At 38.1% G+C, this 22225-nt stretch overlaps 3 protein-coding genes across 5 annotated transcripts; 2 read left to right on the top strand and 1 right to left on the bottom strand.

Annotated features, from left to right (window-relative positions):
- Positions 1 to 417: 417 nt before the first annotated feature.
- Positions 418 to 3351, top strand: ovol1b (ovo-like zinc finger 1b). The gene is made up of 4 exons (XM_079585421.1): positions 418 to 908; positions 1777 to 1967; positions 2081 to 2324; positions 2657 to 3351. The coding sequence occupies exons 1-4, from the start codon at positions 800 to 802 to the stop codon at positions 2950 to 2952; spliced, it is 840 nt and encodes a 279-aa protein (XP_079441547.1). The 5' UTR covers positions 418 to 799; the 3' UTR covers positions 2953 to 3351.
- A 764-nt stretch (positions 3352 to 4115) lies between these two features.
- Positions 4116 to 16157, top strand: tmem151a (transmembrane protein 151A). 3 transcript variants are annotated; one of them, XR_013794490.1, is made up of 3 exons: positions 4116 to 4755; positions 12015 to 15179; positions 16139 to 16157. XR_013794490.1 is itself a non-coding variant. In XM_079585156.1 (2 exons), exons 1-2 carry the CDS (start codon positions 4696 to 4698, stop codon positions 13644 to 13646), a joined length of 1692 nt encoding a protein of 563 aa, XP_079441282.1. In that variant the 5' UTR covers positions 4116 to 4695; the 3' UTR covers positions 13647 to 15410. The 3 variants fall into 3 exon arrangements, 2 of the variants coding, with proteins under 2 accessions (XP_079441282.1, XP_079441283.1); XM_079585156.1 differs by lacking the exon at positions 16139 to 16157 and having other exon boundaries at positions 12015 to 15410; XM_079585157.1 differs by lacking the exon at positions 16139 to 16157 and having other exon boundaries at positions 4127 to 4755; positions 12018 to 15410.
- A 2358-nt stretch (positions 16158 to 18515) lies between these two features.
- tmem179bb (transmembrane protein 179Bb) lies at positions 18516 to 22221 on the bottom strand. Its single transcript, XM_079585158.1, has 5 exons — positions 21551 to 22221; positions 20736 to 20932; positions 20434 to 20571; positions 20171 to 20249; positions 18516 to 19146 (listed from the first exon to the last, which is right to left on the bottom strand). Exons 1-5 carry the CDS (start codon positions 21653 to 21655, stop codon positions 18991 to 18993), a joined length of 675 nt encoding a protein of 224 aa, XP_079441284.1. The 5' UTR covers positions 21656 to 22221; the 3' UTR covers positions 18516 to 18990.
- Positions 22222 to 22225: the final 4 nt, after the last annotated feature.

Raw genomic sequence — 22225 nt, 5'->3', positions numbered from 1 at the left:
TTAAAAAACAGGCTACCTAATATTCCCTTAATTTATATAGTTTCAACAAAGTGCACGGACACATTGTGTAGCCTAAACATAGCTCACGTAGCCTATTCATTTTTGCAGGGTACTTAGGTTTGTTTGTGTTTTCATTGTGTGTGTGGGAGGGTCGTTTTACTGTGACTCTTATCTGATTTTTGAGACATTAACATGCTCCAAACTAATTTGCATACAAAGGTTTGATTTACACTCAACTGATGACAGCTTCTGTTAAAGTGCAGCCTATTATCTAATATAGCAAAGTGTCCTTTTATTATATGAAAAACCCATGTTTTCAAGAATTAGCAGTGTATTTAAAACTTTAGTAGGCAAAATGTATGTGACAGGGCACTTTCGCCCCCTGCTGATAGCCTACTGTTACAGCGATACACCTCCATTCAGACAGACAAAACACCTAAACAAAGGAGTAGACCCACACCCAGACAGAAAACCTCAAGTCATGGTTTAAAAAGTTGATAAATAGACTAAAATTACATTATCAGTGTTCTAAAACTAATATGACCATGTTACTATTTAAAACAATACATAGTAACCAGTTTACCTTTGTCGCTAAAGTTAGCATTAGTTTGAGAACCGGTTATACTTGTACCTGCACTGCGCCGTTATATTTCTGCGCATGCGCAACATCACCTGGCGGTTTCCTTGTTATAAGGAAAAGGATAGTTGAATTGTGGATAAGTGTAGGTTGCGAGAGGATCCGCTTAAAAGCATCCATAGGAACTTAATCGAACATAAACCATTCGCTAGGTTTTCGAAAATGCCTCGAGCATTCTTGGTCAAAAAAGTGAACATCGCTACTGGAAAAAGAAGCTGGAGTGAGATTCCGGATTCCGCGCGTGGGGAGTCTGGGGACATATACATACCTGGTGAGTGTCTCGAATGTTCGTGTGTCACAGGCTCGGAAGTTAACACAATTCAATACTTAATACATAATTAAGGTATTATATAATTAATTTTATTTTGACAAATGCAGTTAGACTAAGCAATAAGAAAAATAGTTTCTCATTATTATTTATATCCGAGCCATATTGGCTATATTAATTTATTATTTTATTATATGTATTGTCTTTTCCTTTTTTTATTAGCTATATATTTAAATGTCTTTTAAATGAATGTAAATTCTGACTCTGAATTCTATATTTGCATAGTGTTTTATATTTCATTGAATGCCTATTGTAGTGGCTATTTGTCCATAAACTTAAACAAAACTAATAATATAAAATTTCTCAAATGGCCACTGCGGCTACGTCATGGTTTAGAGGTACCAAAGTGAACTAATGTCCATAGCAAAAATGAGTTTGAGGAAGTTTATTTACACATATAAGCAAGCTCACAGACATTTTCTGCTGCCTCTCTTACGCTGGTAAAAAAAAACATAGCACTAGCAGCCAAAGGTCCCTCCCACCTTGACCTACTTATGCAAATTAACATAGCACCATGTGACCAATAAACAACAACATAAGTAAACTAAAAATAAGCATAAATACAACATAAAACAAATTAACTTTAACAAGAAAAGAAAGAAAATAAATTAGGCTATAACTTAACTTAAGCCTAAACAAAGCGAAAAATAGCTCCAACACCTATGATTATACTGATTACTGCTTTGTATAGGATTAAAAAAAACTTGCTGCATACAAAAATGATCCAATTAATTAAGAGTAGGCTACTTAAACTCAGTGGCCTGTCAAAATCTGTTGATCTCTCTCTCTTTCTGCTTTTGCTGCTCCCTAGAGTCCCTTTTTCCACCATATGTGCATGAAGTCTCTGAGGGAAGCATTGCAGAATACTCCTGCTTCACAACTGCACAAAACAAATTCCTGACTGCAAAGCTGCCATCCTCTGCTGCACAGGGTCAACTTAATCACAAGCCAGAATGCCGCATGAGGACCCAAAGAGTGCCTTACTTGCGCTCAAAGATAAAGGTGAGCTCACAATTCTTTTGGTTTGAAACTGCTGCTTTGGCACATGTTGTAATGTTAGTGTTAATTTTTCTGTGCTGTAGCAGGACATGATATCATTGTTCTCCCATTTTCAGATAACTACAGGTAATATGCCATCTCTGCTGTCAGTCATCTCAGAAAATGCGAGCAAATTAGCAGACATTCTACCTGCTGCATCAGTTTTATCCTGCCAGGTATGTCAGAAGACGTTTACTACAGCGCGTATGCTGAAACGCCATGTGAAGTGCCATAGTGAAACAAAGAAGTACACTTGTGAGCGCTGTGGAAAAGGATTTAATGATACTTTTGATCTGAAGAGGCATGTACGTACGCATACTGGTAAGTATAAGTTTATAATTATGTATATTTACATGTCGTCCCCTTGGAATTATAAGGTTCTATCTGACATTTTTGTCAAAATTGAGTTATTCACATATTCTTATTCTGTGACCACTTATTTACATTATGTGATGTTTTTTAAGTTGTGTACATTTTGGAACTTTTTATTTAGAAAATAAAAAGGTTCTTTCTACACAGTCGAATGGAATGCAAAAACTTTAAAGCTCAATATCTCAAAACCAGTCAGAATGCAGATAGAACCTTATAATTCAAAGGTGGCGATGTTTAAATATGTAAGTTTGTATATCTCTAACTTTCCTCTCAACTTACAGGTGTGAGACCCTATAAGTGCACTTTGTGTGCTAAAGCCTTCACCCAGCGCTGCTCCTTAGAATCTCACCTAAAGAAGATCCATGCCATTACTCCGCAGTATGCATACAAACAGCGTCGAGACAAACTGTATGTGTGTGAGGAGTGTGGCTTGACCGCACAGACACGGGACAGTCTGCAGAATCATCTTCAAGCTGAACATCCGCAGAGACTAATAACGACAAAAAGCAACTATATACTGGCACACAGTGAGGAAGATAACATGTCACTGTGTTCACCTGAAACCCCACAAATATAGTGCTGAGTAAAAGAGAAAAATGAGAAGTTATTGATAGACGTTCCACTCTGCATGCACTTTTGTACAGTCAGTAATTCTAGGCAGAACCAAATGTCTTAGAATTATTGGAAATAGGAAAATAATTCTGATGTAATGAATTGAATCAAATTACACTGAAGCAGTATGAGTATATTGTTCAAGGCATATTTCTGCAAAAATAAAATTCTGGTGTGTTGTAAGAGACGACCCTATTTTTTTTTTTCTTGAACGTATAGACTTGTAAAATATAATATTGGCTACTTTTGAAAAAGAGTATTTATTATGATATAATATATTATATAAATCCCTTGAAGTGCAAACTGAATGTTTTTGGACACTTAATTACATGATATTTGCGACTAAATGAAAATATTACAATTTAAAATGACATTGAATGCAATTATTTGACATACTTTAGCAGGACATAAGTAGCATCTGTAGGCTATATGTAATTTCATAATTATTTCTATTGTCTTTGAAATATGGTAAAGTCTATTGTCTAATGTTGACAAGCATTTATCGTAAACTAAAATATTTTAATGTAATTTCTGTCGAAACTTACACATTTTATATTAACTTTGTGTAGCCTAATATTGAATAACACACATAGACCTAGAGTTAAAATTATAATCAAAGACTTTACATGTGTTTTAGTTAGTTAGTTAGTTAGTTAGTTAGTTAGTTAGTTAGTTAACACATCAACAGAAGTGCACTTATTTAAAGCATGACAAAATAAACTTTTTAAAAGTGCACTTAAATGTGTTAAGAAACAATCAGGAATGTGTAAGTGGCCTTTTATTTCATTATTACATTATCTGTAACTTAAGTAGGCTACAGTTTTTAAAAAATATATATTTAATATACTTTTATTACGATTTGGAACTCTACACGTGCACATTAATTCAATATTAAGCTCACTTCTTTTTTTACAAGGATTGTCCGAATGTTTTTTTTTTTTTTTTTACATCGCAGCTTTAGCCTTGTTGTAACAACATAAACACGACTATTGACTTGACTATTAAATAACGAATAATAATAATAGTTATTATTAAAAAAACACTAACAGGACCGAACCTCGCATGTGCACGCGCTGTCAGCGGGTTGGTCCAAACTGCCCAATTATTAGGATTTGAAGGCGCGTTTAAGGATGACGTCAGAGTGAAGTCCGCAAGGAGACCGTTCAGGTGAAAGGAGGCTGAGGTGGAAAATACGAGATGCTCGGGAAGAGGACAGTTTGAGGATTCTGTCATTTCAACATTGCGGATTTTCTTTCATCAAAACGTAGAGAATATAATAAAATATTAATCTCGCCGCCACTGATTACGACACACCGTGATCTTCGACAAAGACGGCTGAGCAGCGCGAGCCGCGAATATGATGCACGCGCTGTTATCCAGCCATCGCTCCGTGTCGAGCTTGCGACGCTTATGTCACACAATTGCTGAGGGGAAATCAAGCGCAACAGTTACCCGATATCCCTGATCCTTGACCGGACTAGAATCCAGAAGAACCGCTATTGAGGTTAGGGGATGTGATAATAACCTTTGTAAGACAGGAAAAGGAAAGGACGCATCTTTGGGGGGATGCTCGTGTGTAGTGTGGACATCGCCACCATAGAAACGTGGTGGCACTCGCCGCTGATGGGGTGAAGTAGGTTACGGAGAGGTCCTGACGGTGGACCGCATCCTGGACCGTGTGTGCCGTGGAAATACATGTTAGTGAAAAATGCAAGGGGTGACGGTGACGGGAGAAGCACCCACATTGAATGGGGGCGGACGGGAGGAGGTAAGGCGTGAAAATGTTGGTAAATAAAACCAGAGTTTCTTCTCGTTGTTGTGCAATTTTCGTATGAATATGTAGAAAGTAAAAATACTATTTTGTACATGTTGTATTTCATAGGTTCACTGTAATTAACATTCAGTTGCACGCATTATGAAATATATATTTTGTTGCATGTAGTTGTTTATACTCATCAATACAATCAAAAACAAAATAAGAAAAAAATATATATCGTTTTTAGTTATCTTACCAGTAGGCAACAATGTGCAAGAATGGAAAGAAATGAATCAAAGATTATAGTGAAAGTGAGTGATCCATTTAACTGATGTCAGAATGTTAAAATACTTTGTTATTTACATATTAACAGACTTCACACATGACAGAATCCAATAGAATTGGCTCCTAGATTACTTAAAATCACTTTAACTGTGCATAAGATAAAAAAAAAAAGAAGTGACTGCATGCGTGATGATGTCACTGCACAGTTGAGCATCCACTCTTTTTCTTAATGCTAAAATTAGTGTGTTAAGGAAACGTTTTTTTTACTACATATTTAATTTTTTTATTGTTGTCTTATATGCATTTGCAAAGTGGAGAGAATTGGTGCAGTAAATATTCTTTTGAAGTATTTTCATATGTAAAATTATCCCTTGCCTGGACACTTCCTCAGTGCCTCAAAATTTTTATTTTATTTATTTATGGCAGTTAGTTTTTGAGTATTTACTTTAGCTATAATTGTTGGTTTATTAAGGAAAAGGGCCTGTCTATGCTGTGAGCTATAGTTGATGAGAATGCACATCAGTTATTTCCCTGTCTCTCTATTTAGCCAGATCTGTGATAGAATGAATGACATTATGCATCTAATACAGGGAGAATTGGCCAAATGGGCTCCTATAGCTTTCTGCATGTAGTAACTGTAGAAGATTGTTCTGTTAGTGATACAAAATAAAATAAAAACGACACTTTCAGAGAAACCAACCTGCTAATGGCTTACATATTGTCTCAGCATATTAAGTTCGATAGGAGAAAATATTTGAACATAAAAAAATGACACACTTTAACTTAAATATTTTCATTCCAAACTTACTTTTAGAAGAAAATGTTCTATATAGAGCCTTAAAGTGTTCTTATATAGAAACCTTTAGGGGTTCCCTTCATGGGATCATGAATTAAGCGCTTGTAAACATGATCAGTAGAAAATTGTGATGTATAACCCTTTAAACATGAAAGTATTATCGAAACACGTGAGACTTTTCTCCTTATATAGAACATTTTTGGCATTAAGGGTTCTTTAAAATTGAGTCAAGAACCCTTCTAAAGAACCCTATTGAATCTTTTTAAGAGTTTAGACATTCTTTGCTCTCCGATTTTCTCACTTGAACCTTTTTTCTGACTCGCTCTGCTTTCTCACTTTGACTTTTCCCACCTGACTTGCAGCATTTATCTTAGATAACCGGAGGTCAGGTCTCAGTGGGTGCATTCATTATTTTCTGGACGGTTATTCATCCAGTGTGTATAGTTCATTAAAGAAAATCCAATAATTAACACACACACTTTTCTGGCAGCACATACAGTGCCTTGAATTATTTTAAATGCATTCTTTGTGACAATACAAGCCTGCCCTTAATTCTTTCTCTCACTCACACCCTCAGTTGCTGAGTTTACCCCCATATACTGTTACAGACCGATCAATAGGCCGAGAGACAGAGTGGGGGATGGGACGTTTTTGTAATCATTATTGAGTTTTCATAATGTTTGTGCTACACTGTCACTTACAAATGTATCAGTACTTTTAGCTGCAGCTATTTCTGTATAGTGACAGCTCTTCTCATTTGACAATGTCTGATGTTCAACTGTTCTCTGAACAGTATATGAGTCTGGATGCTTCTTTCATGCTGCTTTGTGGATAAATGCATCTCTTCGAAAGTAATGAGTGCTCGCCTGGTCTGATAGAAATAGATGTATATGCTGACAAGGCAATCAAGACTTTAAAAGGCCACTCAGACCATCCTGTTTTGATTTATGAATGTATCCTATTCTCTTCTGCTCTTTACCATCATTAGTTTATCCACCACACGCCTCTAACATATAACTAGTCTCTGTTGTGTACTAGTTATCCACTGATTAGTCTTCTCTGCAGTCTAACGTTTGATGCGTATCACTCTCAATATCATTTGTTCAGACTGAATATTTTATGTGCCCAATGTCCTTCATCTCAAATTGTTGCACTCACAAAGTCTCCATTTTACCAAATGATAAGATAATTTCAGTTATAAATCCATTTAAAACAAATCATGCAAACTTTAATGACTTTACAGTGTTTTTAGAGGTAGCATAAATGCAATCAAATAATTGTCCGTAACTACACAACAATAGGCTATTACACAAACAATATAATATAACATGTTACATACTGTATATTATACTGTAACTGTATATTATACTGTAACTGTATATTATACTGTAACTGTATATTATACTGTAACAAGTTATTTTGTAGGAAGAAAGAGGCGGGAACCGGCAAACATTTCACAAACTTTAATAATAAACAAACACAAAACGAAAGTAAAGGCGGCAGCCCCTCTTGGACAAATAAACAAAACATAGCGTAAAATCCAGGCCTTGTTCTCTCTTGTCCTTTACTGTCATCCCTCCTCCTTTTATGCTTCCGAAGCTCCTCCGTAAGAGATACGAGACCGTTGCAGAATGCAGGTGATTATCAATTTTCAATTACGCCACAGGCCTCGTCCTGCTTGCCACATATACACTGTATATATACAGTATTTATATAGTACTGTATCGAAGTCTTGGGCACGTTAGTATTTTCACCTCAAAAATGGTTATATTTATATATTTTGCTGTAGTGTGTCAGTAGGAAATATCAGTTTACATTTCCAAAAACAATTCTTTTGTCATTCATTGTAATAATCCAGTGAGATTTTTGTCAGCCGGTATGATCTGATCTCACCATCATCGAGTCTGTCTGGGATTACATGAAGAAACAGAAAAAAATTTGGGGTGGTCACACCAAATATTGATTTGATTTGCTTAATAGAAGGTAATTGATTAATAAAATCTATTTATGAAATTATTCTGAAAGCATCCTCACTTCGCAGCATTTTTACACAAGTGTCTATCATTTTTCACAGTACTGTAGCTCTGCAGGCAGGTTTCTTCTGGATTTACTTCTGCTGTTTCTTCATGTAATCACAGACGGACTCAATAATGGGGAGATCAGATCTCCGTGTGGAGCAGACCGGCTGTTGTCTTGTGCATACAAAAATCTCACTGGATTATTACAACTAATGGCAAAAGGAATGCTCGGAAATGTAAACTGATATTTCCAACTGACACACTACAGCAAAAGATATAAAAACTTGGCTTAAACCCATTTTTTTCTGGTGAAAATACTAACATGCCTAAGACTTTTGCACAGTACTGTATATTATATTATATTATTTGTTAAGTTACCATGTGAACAACCAGTTATTAACTGCATTGATTTAAGTCTCACAGTAGTTGTAAGCTGTCTGTCTTTATCTCTATTTTATCTATGTCATTCGTTTGAGAATACGATTGGTTGTGCTATGAGTTTTAGATTGAAAAGAACTGACATTAGAGCCAATCATACGGAAAAAAGACTAGTTCTCATGAGAAATTATAACTATTTTACGAGGTGCCAATTTCAAATGAATTCGTACAATGTGTTTAGTAGAGAAACATACATATGATTTTTGGGGGGCTGAACGTGAAACTTTTTATGCGTTTTTTTGGCCGTTCATTTACACAACAATGGCGTTTGGGGAGCCTGAAAACCAAACTTTTGAAAACGGTCTCCGTGTAAACAACAAAAAACAGGAATCTGTGGAAACGATGATGTCATGCAAATGCATATTACATGTTCAGTCTATAGTGTTTCATCGCCATCTAAATGCCTGGCAGAATACAGCGTTTTTTGTTTTTTTTCACAGATCCATGTGAACAGGGACGTTTTGACAAAAGTGTCAGCTGTATGTGGAAAACTCAAAGGAAAAAGTTCTCAGTTTTAAGCGTATCCTCGTTTAAACGCACCCTTTGAAAAAACAAAGCATGAAGGACCACCCCTAACCTAACCTTCAGGGGGTGTAAGCAGAACACATAAAAACATATGCCTGAGATCATACAAATTCAAACAGACCAGCTACAAATTCACCAAAACATAAAATAGTTACTCCCAGGTGAAAAAGACTCTATTAAATGTATTAAAAAATTACTTAAAGCTACAATATGTAATTTTTTTCACCGCTAGGGGTCGCTAACCTCTTACAATAATAAAGACGAAGGTTTATGACGTAGTAACAAGCTGAATGATGGGACTTGCTGTCAAGCTGATGTTATATATAGAATGTTATTCTATGTGTCAGTTCGTTTGCTATATGAAACTAGCAGCTTACTAGTAACAGTTAAGCTAGATCAACATTAGAATAACATACAGATCATGTTCTAACATTCCATCATGTTGAGCAATATAACATTGATTTGTTTTATGTACATTTGCTCACCTGTCTAATAAAGAATGTCCAAGAGCGGTGTCGCTGTCAAGCCGTGACTCGTGAAGCTCTGTCAAGTCCAAGTTAGTCACAGATGTGGAGCTCTCGGCATCTCGAAAATAACTACGCCGATATTGAGCCTCATTTTAGTTCTTCTTTTTTGTCCCAAAGTCTGTTTGCCATGGTCCATAATGTTTAAACGAAATAAGAACAGCGTGCCGCTAAACATTACGAACTACGCAGTTGTCCACGTCTGTCGCCATTGTTACGTCATGGCTATGGCAGTACGAGCGGAAACCGAGGATAGCGCGGATATTGCGTCATTGACAGGCGACATTTTTTTTCTGGGACGAGACATTATTTAAAATTGGAATTTCTCTGAAATAAACAATCTTTGGAGACTGCAGGAAATATATCACACTGTGCTAGTGATTTTTGGATATTTTATTACAAAATTCTTACATATTGTACCTTTTTAAATAGGTTTTTAGTGCAATACAAATTACGCTGAATGTTTTTGAGTCACTGAAAAGAACCGACTCAGAAGAGTCCTTTGTCAATTGAACTACACTGATTACACTGTATGTTATGATGTTACCTTTGAACAGTAGTGCAGGAAACAGTATTTTATTATGATATTCTTCCTGGATGAATTCACTTATGGGAACGTCATTCAGATCTGGTATATTTTATTTTACTTTATTTTATTATTTTCTTTTTATGAATATTTTCTTCTTTTATTTTACTGGTTCTTTGGCCCCAACCTAGTTTCTACAAACCACAAGCAAGTAAACTGAACGAACTTTTCACTTGTTTTCCTCTCTTATCCTCTATCCCAAGAGGCCAAATAATCGTTGACTCATACACATGTGCAGGAAAACACACGCATTTGGGCTTGATTTTATGATTCTGCCCAGCACTGATGCTTCTCATGTAAAAAGCATTAAATGCACATGCTCATATGACTTCAGACATTCTTGGGGCATCTAAATAATTTAACATATTAAAGTGCCTCTGAAATAGCAGTCTAACTTTATCCACTATTTATACATCACTGCCATTTTGCTCTATGCAAGTTCCCCAATCACAGCCTCCAGAATTGAATCTCACTGAATATCATTCACATCTCCTAGGACACATTTTCTTGTGGTACCAACAGGATTCAACACTTGCTTCTCACCCTCCCACAACTGCACCTCTCTGCATCTACTATATGAAACCTACAGACAAAACCAAGAGAATACATATAGATCAATATGTAAATATATGTATGTGAATATTACTATTTATAAAAGGCTATATTATCATGTTTTTGTTTGTTTGTTTTTTGTTTCAGGTCATCATTATTAAAAACGTGTAGATATTAACCTGTGCACATGGTACGTCACACTGTAGGCCCTAATTCTATCTCTCTCAGTTTGCTCTCGTCCTTGTAAAAGGAACAATTAAACTCCTGCCAAGAGGAGCACAGACTCCATGCCACGCTTGGGCTGCAGCCTGCTTTTAGTGCTGCAGTTTCTCACAGCAAGGGCATTGCTCGTACTATTAGCTGATTTATGTGTGCGTGCGCGCGCGTGTGTGTGTGAGAGAGAGTGATGTTGTTAGAGAAGAGACAGCAGGAAAGAAGGACAAAGAGGGGACGAAAAAATATTGCAGACCAACCATAAAAAATCTTTTTGTGCAATACCCAATACCTTTGCTTTGTCAGAGGAACTGTATGGCTTGCTTTTTTTTTGTTTCTACCTCCTACTACTTTGGAATCAGTTCATCCCCATATGGCCACAATACCTCAAACCACCACTGGTCTCAGACTAGGCAGTAGAGATCCATATGCATTTAGTCGAGATGATGCACTCAGTGATGTCTAAAAGCTTCTAGACTTCCCCTCCACAGTCATACAGAGCGTTTTAAAAGGAGACATGGTTTGGGTTACGAGCAGCCAGGAAATGTATTCAGCCCTCAGGAGAATGATCTATTACTGAGTTCTCTCTGCAGCATGTCAAAGTGGATATAACAGACTGTGCTTCACTCAGTTGTGCATGTTGTAACACAAATGAAATATACCTGTACGGTACCCTGAATCATCTAAAACGGGTTCAAACTAGAGCCAGGAGGCCACAAAGGGGTCCTAGTGGGTCGGTAAAAAAATGGGTAGAATATAAGTGTCAAACATGCATTAAGAAAGTAAAATAATTGTACAAAACTGCCTTTTTTTTAATGCTCTGACTTCATGAGATTAACAGTGATTTATTTTATTATATTGGCAGGCCAAATTTTTTAAGAAATAAAAGCAAAACTGCATATCATTTTGTGGGGAATTTTTTTTCCTTTCTTGCAACATACAAACTTATCTGTATCTTTTTTGGGAGGTTTCCCTCACCACTGTAGCTTAAAGCAAAACTAATTTGCTTTAGAACAATATTTATTGTGGAAAGTGGGGAAAAAAAAGTACATTTCAAATAAAAATGTTTTCATTATATCAGAGGTGTCATATGCTTTTCTGCCAACTAATTTTTGCATTTTTTTCTTTCCTTGTCCCTTCTGTTCACCCCCACCCCCTCTCTCCCCTCTGCTTTCTTTCTCTGCCATATTTTCATTCCCATTCTGTCCAACACCTTCCAACTCGCCTCTTATTGAACCCTGCCCCATTCAATTTCCTATCCATCTGCACAACCCTCTGTCCCCTGGTCTTCCCATATTTTCATCCACATCCGGCCTCCCCCTTCCTGCCTATAGCAGCGTCCCCTTAAGCAGTCCCTGAGTGGGTCGCTGTGCCGAGAGTCCCACTGGAAGTGCCTGCTGCTCACCTTGCTCATGTACGGATGCTTTGGCACGTTAGGCTGGTGCTCCCTGTACCGCATCACCGTAATGGCTTCTGATGACCAAGGCCCCGCCTACTTCTACGGAGACCGAGCCCGACTCTATCATGACAGCCCGTGTTCCAACGGCTACATCTATATACCTGTAGCCTTTCTGGCCATGCTGTACATTGTCTACTTGGTGGAGTGCTGGCACTGCTACTCTAAAACAGCTAACCTTGCTAAGGTGGAAATCAGTGAGGTGTATGACAGGATACAGCGGTTGCAACAAGCTACACCCTGCATCTGGTGGAAGGCCATCAGCTACCATTACGTACGACGTACCAGACAGGTGACGCGCTACCGAAACGGAGACGCGTACACTACTACGCAGGTGTACCATGAACGGGTCAACACGCACGCAGCGAGCTCAGAGTTCGATTACTCACGCCTCGGGGTCAAAGACGTTTCAAAGGAGCTGCAGGGCCTTTTGGAGCATCCCGTCACCCGCTTGCGCTTCACAAAGTGCTTCAGCTTCGCCAGCGCCCGCGCTGAGACCGCCTACCTCACGCAGCGAGCGCGCTTCTTTGGGGACAACGAGGGTCTGGATGACTACATGGAAGCACGGGAGGGTATGCACCTTAAAAACGTTGACTTTCGGGAACACATGCTGGCATTCCCCAACCCATTGCGCCCACCTTGGTACACCCGACGCTGGGTGTACTGGCTGGCCTCGGCTTTCCTGCTATCGTGGCCTCTTCGCGTTATTGCCGAGTATCGCACAGCGTACGTCCACTACCACGTCGAGAAACTTTTCGGCGAGAACGAGGATGCAAATGACAATGATAATACGGAGACGGGGAACTACTCTACAGGCTTTGAGCATGGCACTGGGGGTCCCACTCTGCGCATCATATCACGGGTCAACACGGTGGATATGACCGAACTGGAATGGCACATACGCTGTAACCAGCAAATGGTGCCTAGCTACTCTGAGGCCTTGCTTATGGATTTGGATGTGAATACAAACACACCGTTATCGGTCGCGATGGCAGCACGTATGCGACGCAATTCTAGCTACTTTCTTCAGAGCTGCCCCAGGTGTCGGCCCTCAACAAGCAGCTCCTCGCTCCCTTCCTGGGTTAGAGGGAACGTGGCTGCGGGGACAAACTCATTCCCTATTAGACCCGGCGGTAGGCTGTCCCTTAGTCGCAGTGGTTTCTCTCTCGGCCGGTTACAGACCGCAAGAAGCCGCCACCCTTGCCTGTTTCACTCGAGAAGCCTCGGAGGTGGGATGAGCAGCCGGCTGGAAGAGGGCGGTGGGGGTTTCCTTGGTCTTGGGTTTAGAGTGCCAGATGAGGAGAGGAGGGGTGTATTAGAGAATGAAGGGCTAGAAGACGACAACATGGAGGAGACAGGCCAGGAACAAGTGGAGGAGAGGGAGAACGGAGAGACCAGGGAGGATGAGAGAGACAGGCCACCAACATACCAAGACGCTCTCTATTTTCCGGTGTTAATCATTCACGGAGAAGAGAGCTGTCATGGGGGGCATGGTATTGACACAGGTTAAAAGAACCGATATGGTGTAAAGAATGTATGAAGTGGCTTTTGAAAAGTAGAGGCAGATTGACATCTGAGGTGCAGATAAGAGACAGGGAGATCGAGAAATTCGCAGAAGAGATGGGAATTTTTTACTAGAACCAGTGTAGAAAAGTTGAACCCAAAGAGACTTGATTTGTGTCTCTGTGTAACACTGAAAAACAACTGTTCATGAATGTGTAGAATGTTGTAGGGATTGAAATGAAAATAATACACACTGGTCATGTCAAATCAATGTCAATTGACTTGATACAGACATACCCTAAATATATATGTAGTTCATACCTAGTAGAAAATACTGATAGGCATGGAACATCAGTGTCCTATATTGATCTTAATGTCCTATTATTGAAATCTCTGGCATATCATGTCCATAACAAACTAAAAGGTCAGTGTGTCCTCCTTTTGACTATGGGAGTAATGTACTTTACATGAAAAGCTGGGCGTCTGCAACCTGCATTTAACATTGCGAAGCAGTTTTTGCGACTCTGCATTAATGTGAAAAAGCCCATGCTGGTGTAGTATTGTAAATCCATTCGTCTACAACGTACCAGTAGCTTACGTAAAAAGGGACTGAGATGTGAACTGCATTTATTAAAGTCTTTAAATATACATGAGAAAGAAAGAACAATCAAAATCCAGATGGACAACTAAGGTAGATCTGACAGAAGCAAAACCAACTGGTTCTCAGGGGGAAAAGTAAAAAAAAAAAATTGAAATAATAGACCTAATAAAAAGGGATGGTAAAAGATCAATGAGTGAATGTAGGCTGGTGAATTGTAATCCCTCACTGTTTGACACTGTGCTTTAATCCACTGTCCTGGCTAATGACTTCTTTTAATCTCGTTCTTTTTAATTGCCTGGTAGAAGCACGGTGCTTATGACTTCACTTATCTCTGCCTTAGAGGTTTCTTATGTCAGCCTCGTGTCTACTGCAGCCAACTGACAGTAACAGCAATTCAATGTATTCCTCTTTATTACCCAGCATACACACATTTGCTTTTCGATCACGGTGGGGACCTTCCATTGACTTCTTTTGGGTTTATACTAAGCTAATGATATTTTCTATTCCTTACCCTACAACTAACCCTCACAAAAAGTTTTTTGCATTTTTAGATTTTCATTAGTATGTTTATAAAACCATTGTCCTTTAATATTCTTGTTGGTATATCTATCCAATACTCTTTCATTCCTCCCTAGACTGTTAGAATGTTTAAAATATTGGATTAAGCTCATTTCAGTTTAAAACAACTACTGATAATAGATCAAATAGACTACTCAAGATACAAAGTAGTGCAACAATCCTCCACCCCATGTAGTCACATTGTTGATATGCACATAGAAGAGCAAACAAGCATAAAAATATATGTGTAGCACAAGCACAAAGTGTCACCTACTTTACAAACAGTGCAGGGATCGAGTTAAAATAAGCTGTCCTTGGAAACACCGAAGGAACGAATGTATAAACAGCCTTGCACACGGAGAGGAGATTATTACAAAAAAGGTAAAGTCCAAAGCACACACCAAGAGCATCCCTGTATTGTTTGTAGAATTTCTGCTAATACTTCAACAAGCACTAGCATATCTTTCAGCAATGAGGAAATGATTACAGTGGCCATGACCATGATGCTCTTATTAATAAAGTCAAACCATTAACAGTGTGTTTACTGACTGCTTTATTATCATTATGATTCATTATTGTTTGACTTGTTACTCAACTTATAGCCGTTATTAAAGTAACTTGCAGATACAGGTGAACAACACAGAAGATAATATTAAAAGAACAAACACTGTCCTGTACTGATTTGCATGTGATGTCCTTATCACAACAAACAGTTTATGCAATAATAACTCATAGTCATAGTGTTATGATGTTTTGATAGAACCTGAAAGTCATAGATGCTTCATTTGACTTTGAATGATCCTTGGTATCAATTAATAATGCTGTGAAATTCTGGATTTAGTCTCAGTAACTCTAGGCTAATGACCAGAGTTGTTTTTAGGGTTGGATCAATGCAGACTTGGCAAACGCATACACTCTTGTTGGAGACATGCTTAACAGTGTTTTATACAGTTACATTTTTATGTATATTATTTGACTGCATCAATGCACAACCATTTTCCAACGAGTTTTGAATCTATTGGGATTTTCATTGTGGGTGAGCAAATGTGCTTAATGTGTGGTGAGTGACCAAGTGCTACACGCTTAACTCACATGTGTTTGGCCAATGGTTCCTCCTAGTGGTGGTTTTCGCAACGAACCCTATTGAGACTTGAAAGTTTTGAGGAAAAGTACAAAACATTTTAAAATCGAATAGTGGGCCAAAAAAAAACATTATAATTGATTGAAAACTTATTTCTTAATTGCATGGAATGTCTGTAATCTTGCTTGTTGGGAATTACACTGTTAGCATGTCGTCCTTCCATCCTCTCCCTCCCTCTGTTCATAATCTGGGTTTGAAGGACAGAGTGGCATGTTTCCCACAATGCAGCAGACAAATAATAGAGGAAGTAAGAGAGCGCCAAAGGAGAGTGTCTGTGTGGTGGTGGATATAAAAGGATACAATCCAGACCTGGTAAGTCAAACAACAAATATTCAAACATTTCCTTCATTGAGGAGAATGACATTACTCAGTTAATTAGATTGACATTTGAACTAGTCTACATAGCAGGAAGACCTTATAAATGCTTGATTCAGTAAAAAATAATTGCTACACTGGAATTGAGTGTTAGGCATCCATTTCCAATTATCATGCCATTCCACTGCCTTTGCTCTCTATTAAAAACAAAGTTTTTTTGTTTCATTTCATTGCTGAATATGTTCTTTTTTATATTACTCTTAAGAGAAGTCAAGTAACAGTGCAGGCGCTCAGATAAGCTTTTCACTAAGCAGCTTGTTACCTCCCTTGAGCCTGATGATTCAGACTAGTTCTGCCATCAGAGATTTAGGTCACAGAGACACAGAGCCTGTTGTCCTAGAGACAGTGATGAGAACCAACTTTTCAAATACCCGTTTGATAATTAATAAGACTGCATGCATTTGAATCTGTCTAATAATTGTCAGAACTAAATCCATTTATTATTAAACTGCCACACTTTTTACTTTAGCAGTAGGCCTATTTTTCAGTGTAGATATATGTCTCCAAATCTATTTAGAAGTGTATATTGAACAGCTCATTGAACATGCTGACCTTTTGTTATGTGTGACCAAAAGCACTGCAGGTTGTCACAACAGAACCCATCAATAAACTATTTTAAACTGTAAAACATTTATAAAACACAAAATAATTCATGACAAAGCCTATTTTTTTTGCTGTGTAATACTGTATGAATTTCTAACATCTAAAACATGTGACAACTTGCCCCAACCTGACATTTGGCTAATATAGGCTACCTTTGTCCTGAGAAGAGTTTAACCTTTAGCTTAAAGGGATAGTTCATCCAACTAAATGAATTTCATTTACTCACCCTCAAGTTGTTCCAACCTGTACGAGTTTCTTCTGTTAAACACAAAAGGTGGTATTTTGAAGAATGTTGCGACCAGACAGTTGACGGTAGCCATTGACTTCCATAGGAGAAAAAAAAAATACTATGGATATGGAAGTCATTGGCTACCGTCAACTGTCTGGTTAACCACAACTTGAGGATGAGTAAACGATGACAGAATAAAAAATTTCAGTGAACTATTCCTTTAAATCTAGCTTCATTATATTGTTGACCCTTTTCTGTAGGCCTTTGTTTTCTGTTCTCTTGTTTACCCACGGCCATGGCAAAAATATGATAGGCTAGCCTATTCACAAAAATAATGTTATTTAGGCTACAACAAATTTATGAATGTTAGAGGGTTTTGAAATAGTTTTAATATTCATTATAACTTTCTGTATTGCTTGATCATTTTTTTCTCACTCCACAATCCAACTGTAGCCTACTTGGCGTGGAGAGAAGCAGCTGTGAAGTGAAGAACAACAGGATGTCGAAGGAGCAGCTGGACTCCCACGCGGAGGGATTGCTCTCATTGGCCGTCGCGCTGCACGCGCAGTGTCAGGAGGAGAGCGCGCAGATGGCCGCTCTAGCCGAGCAGCTGAGAGAGGAGAGACAGAGTCTCCTGGGCCAAAGCGAGGTGCTTCAACAGGACATGGCTGAGATCAGCAAAGCGCTGGAAGCTCTGATGGACACTAAGGTGGCGTTTGAAGCCAAAGAGAGGCAGGCTCGTAAACTAAGCAAACAGCTATGAAACACGGCGGTAAAATAGCTTGTCCAGTCATTCAAATTTAATGTAGGCCTAATATAAAATGACGTAGGCTAATAAAGTGTTTTTTTTTTTTTTGTAGTAAAATCCCGAGACGAACACAATCGCTCGACAGATGTGTGAGTTTGAGGTGGAACTGTTTGCTCATCTAGCTGATAGGGAGAGTGTTTGCATAGCCTACTTTAGAAAATCGTCACGACACGAGTTCACCAATTTTGTGATGCTGGTGGGGTAGAAATGACACTCTTCGACTACCATTTATTTTAATCTTCTAAACACTCCACAGCAGACATTTGTAAAGAATCAGTATTATTACACCGAGCACACAAATTAGGCTAATCATTCATTACAATTTTAATTTAGCAAGACACTGCCATAAATACGGATACAGACCCCCTTCACATTTTGCTCGTATTTTAAGATGTCAAATGTTACCAGTCAGAATGGTAGGCCTAGACAGTAGTCAACATTTGAAGTGGATCATCAATGTTATACATTCATTATATATATATATATATATATATATATATATATATATATATATATATATATATATATATATATAATATTATTGACTGTTCAAGGCAAGTGATTTCATACATAGGCTTTTATATCTCTCATAGCATTTGGCACTGCACTCAATTTCAACATAAATAATTTCAACTCAAATTCAAATTTTATTTCAACTATTTATTTATTTACTAAATATCCATGTAGTAAACATGATTAACCCCCTTCAGGGTATAGAAGAGACCCTTTGTTAATTTTGAGTATTACTCCTGATTATTTTGCAACAATGGGATTCCTGATTGACTTGACTTATATCCATCATGCCCAATGACATGTTCTTAGACATGTCTATTGGCTCTCTGGACATATCTTTAAACTTTGTGTATATTATTGTAGTTACGACATCAAAGTACTATTTATGTGAATAATTAAATAAAAATTCAAGTGTTGCCACAAAAATATGAAGTATTTTGTGCTTGTGTTCCCACATAACTGAATGTACCAAACTCTGCATGATACTTCATGATTAGCTCATGTGATGATGGTGTCTGGTGATTTATCTTGGTTGGGATGGGCGATGGAGGAAGGGCTCCGTCTCAGCACGGCTCCACTCATCATTACCCCAAACCTTCAACCTTGAGCTCTGGCTTCTCTGTATGACCACCACGGCCGTTATCAACACCCAGAAGAAGAAGCTTACCCACATTGACCTCTGTGGAGGAGAGAAACAGAAGATTTATTTCATGTAATACAAATAACAAAATATTTTGTGTGAATGAAGAAACACTAAGATACACTAAGCACGTACTGACACCTATTGGTGTGGATGCAGCATCATGTACAACTCTGCAAAATTAGCACTAGATTTAGGATTTAAATGTATGTGTTTGAGTAAAATTAAAAATGTTTTATTTTATAAGCTACTGACATTTCTTTAAAATTTCAAGTAAAAACATTGTCATTTAGAGCATGTAGTTGCAGAAAATGAAAACTAACAAAATACCGAAAAAGATGCTGTGTTTTCAGCATTGTCCTCCTGGAAAACAAATCCTTTGAGTTGGAAAACATTGTTAGAGCAGAAGAACGCAAGTTTTCTTTCAGGATAACCTTGTGGCTTGAGTCACACATCCTTCACAAAGACGGATCTGCCCGGTCCGTCCAGTCTCGCTGAAGAAGCCACATACGGAAGCCATTGTGGGCTTGTCTGTGACTCAACAGAGAAGATCAGCCACGTACAAAGTTGTCCAGGAAGAAAACTTGCTTCCTTATGCTCTGACAATGATCCCCAGTTAAAACATTGGAATTGTGTAGTTTAAAAATATTAACTTTTTGAGTATTATTTTCTTTGCATTATTCAAGGTCTGAAAACTTCATTTTTGTTAATTTGACCAGTTGCCATTTTATACAAATACTTGAAATTAGTAAGAAATGTCACCAGTAGCTTATAAGCTGTATCCACTTTAAATAGTAAATCCTGAGAAACTGCTAATTATGCAGTGGTCTCTTAATTTTTTCCAGAGCTGTAAAAGTTTTCGGTTACAGAGGCCAATGCAGAAACACCCTATAGGTGTATTTCTCACCCATAATTCAATTATTTTGCAACTGAAAGTGTTCGATAATGGGGGTTAACAAGATGATGCTCTTTTTGACAGGTCATGTGCTCTTAACATAGCAACCACCATGAGAGTTATCACCATGAGGGTGATAACCTTATGAAAAATAACCAAAGTACTAACCTCAGTACTGTACAGTCCTGCGTAGAACTGATTTCCAGTGTATGGATGAGCCCATGTCTTATTCTCTGCATCTTCACAACTAAAACAAAACATATTTCCAGCAGTGCACATCGAAACATAATTTTTTCATCATTTTGTCCCTTTAGGGGCTATATATTGCAACCATATCAGCTGAGAACTATGAAGCACCTTCATGGGTTCTTAAAAGGTGTAACAAAAGTCACACACGCAGAGTAATGTGGAAAGAAGAAAGTTGAAATCACCTGGTAATGGAAGGAACATTGTGAAGGACAGAGAAACACAGGCTGTCCCGACCGATCTTGAGAATACATCCTGACACCAAGAGAAAAAACAGAAGTAGGCCACAGACTCCCAGTGACGTGTTGAGAGAAACAGTCCCCCTGCGCATACATGCAAACATTTCCAGACACAAGAAGGTAAAAACAACAATGTTAATTTAACTGTTGAATCCTACCTGCATGAATAAAAGAAAGTGGAATGTGAAACAAACATCTAAAAGAAATAGGAAAAATCTGAAGGTCAGCAGAAAAGTTGATACATTCACCTTCTCACATCCTCATCCACACAGCTGACATAGATCCAGTAAAGAATAAGGGAAAAGCAGTAAATAGCCATGCACACGGCGATGGCTGACACAAAATAGCAGAGAGAAGGAGAACTGGAGCCTTCCAGGGTCAGAGCCTGGCCAGATGTGTTATAATGAACACTTCCGTAGAGGATGCACCGTCCATCAAAGTGGCCCTATAAAGACAAACAATAAAAATCATCCACATTTGCACATGCTAAATATATGGGAACACAGTAGCAAGGGACATCTCTTTCACAAACTGATTTGTATCCCTGTGACACACACAGACGTAGAAGGAAAGTGGTGTGATAACAGCTTTTGTCCCTTATCATATGACTCTAATAAGCCATAATATGGTGCGAGAGGTGGCTGATCACATGGTGAAAGCTCAGTGAGTCTGACCTGGGATCAGCAACATTGAATAGATATTATATATTTATATAAACATTGACATTTATTTAAAAATTAAGTCATCTTCACACAAAAAAAGCAAGAAAATAGTGTCCACTTCAATAAACATTCCAACATGCTGAATGATCATGCATTACAGTACATTTTAACATCAGCTGAATGGTATAACAAAAGCATGCAAATAAATATGCATTCAAAACTTTATCCATGATCATGTTGATATTTAAAACTCTGAACCTCAGATCAGATATAGTAAATCACATTCCCCCAGAGAGCTGGTTGTAGTTTTCTACAAGCAATAATAATTCATTTTATACTTTCAGTGTCCACAACTTAGCAATGATCAGACATTGTAGATGATATTGATAAATTGGTGTTACCTGAGTGAGTGTCATCCAGGCGGCAGCGATCACCCCACAGATGAAACATCCAGCGTAAAGGACAAGCTCCAAAACTAGCAGCCAGGGTAGTCCCATCTTGAACATCTCTCACGGTCACTGTCTCACGGAGTCCAGCAGCCGAATGCCTCATTCATGCGCTCCTCAAACTGCTGTGGCTAAAGCATGTCCTGTGCTCACAACAATGTTGCTTTTCACAATGATTCTTGACAATTGGGTCAGAGAATTTCACAGCATTGCTATGAGGTATAACACAAGACTGCATTCAAGTCAAGCTCAGACAAACATTCAGCCAGCCTGAAGCATATGGTCACTCATGAATCAACATTTACCCACAAAACACCTAATTTTAAGATATTATGAATATCAGATTTATATCAATATCTGCTTAGGATGCCAAGTTTAAGCTGACAGGTCTTACTTAAATTGTCCTGAGGCTGTAGGCGAGGAGAAATGAGATTGGAATGAGAAATGACTACATTTCAGGCATGCACGATAATTTGCATCTCCATTTCTGTGACCATAATTATACAGTAATGATAGTAATTTGTTGATTATTAGAGTGAAAATAATGTTACTTATATGAATAATAGCTGAGCAATAAGTGTGACAAGACTGTGACAAAAACTGAAATCAGTGAGAACAATGGATAGGGAA

The sequence above is a fragment of the Phoxinus phoxinus genome, assembly GCF_949152265.1.
Source record: "Phoxinus phoxinus genome assembly, chromosome: 17".
Taxonomy (NCBI): domain Eukaryota; kingdom Metazoa; phylum Chordata; class Actinopteri; order Cypriniformes; family Leuciscidae; genus Phoxinus; species Phoxinus phoxinus.
The sequence above is the reverse complement of the archived record's forward strand: the minus strand, read 5'-3'. Positions and strand labels throughout refer to the sequence as shown.

Coding starts and splice junctions, on each gene's coding strand:
- ovol1b (XM_079585421.1), top strand. CDS start 800: ATGCCTCGAGCATTCTTGGTCAAAAAAGTGAACATCGCTACTGGAAAA. Junction 1,968..2,080: donor ACTTGCGCTCAAAGATAAAG/GTGAGCTCACAA, acceptor TCCCATTTTCAG/ATAACTACAGGTAATATGCC. Junction 2,325..2,656: donor GCATGTACGTACGCATACTG/GTAAGTATAAGT, acceptor CTCAACTTACAG/GTGTGAGACCCTATAAGTGC.
- tmem151a (XM_079585156.1), top strand. CDS start 4,696: ATGCAAGGGGTGACGGTGACGGGAGAAGCACCCACATTGAATGGGGGC. Junction 4,756..12,014: donor ATGGGGGCGGACGGGAGGAG/GTAAGGCGTGAA, acceptor TCCTGCCTATAG/CAGCGTCCCCTTAAGCAGTC.
- tmem179bb (XM_079585158.1), bottom strand. CDS start 21,655: ATGTTCAAGATGGGACTACCCTGGCTGCTAGTTTTGGAGCTTGTCCTT. Junction 20,933..21,550: donor CCTGGATGACACTCACTCAG/GTAACACCAATT, acceptor TTGTCTTTATAG/GGCCACTTTGATGGACGGTG. Junction 20,572..20,735: donor GTGGATGAGGATGTGAGAAG/GTGAATGTATCA, acceptor ATGTATGCGCAG/GGGGACTGTTTCTCTCAACA.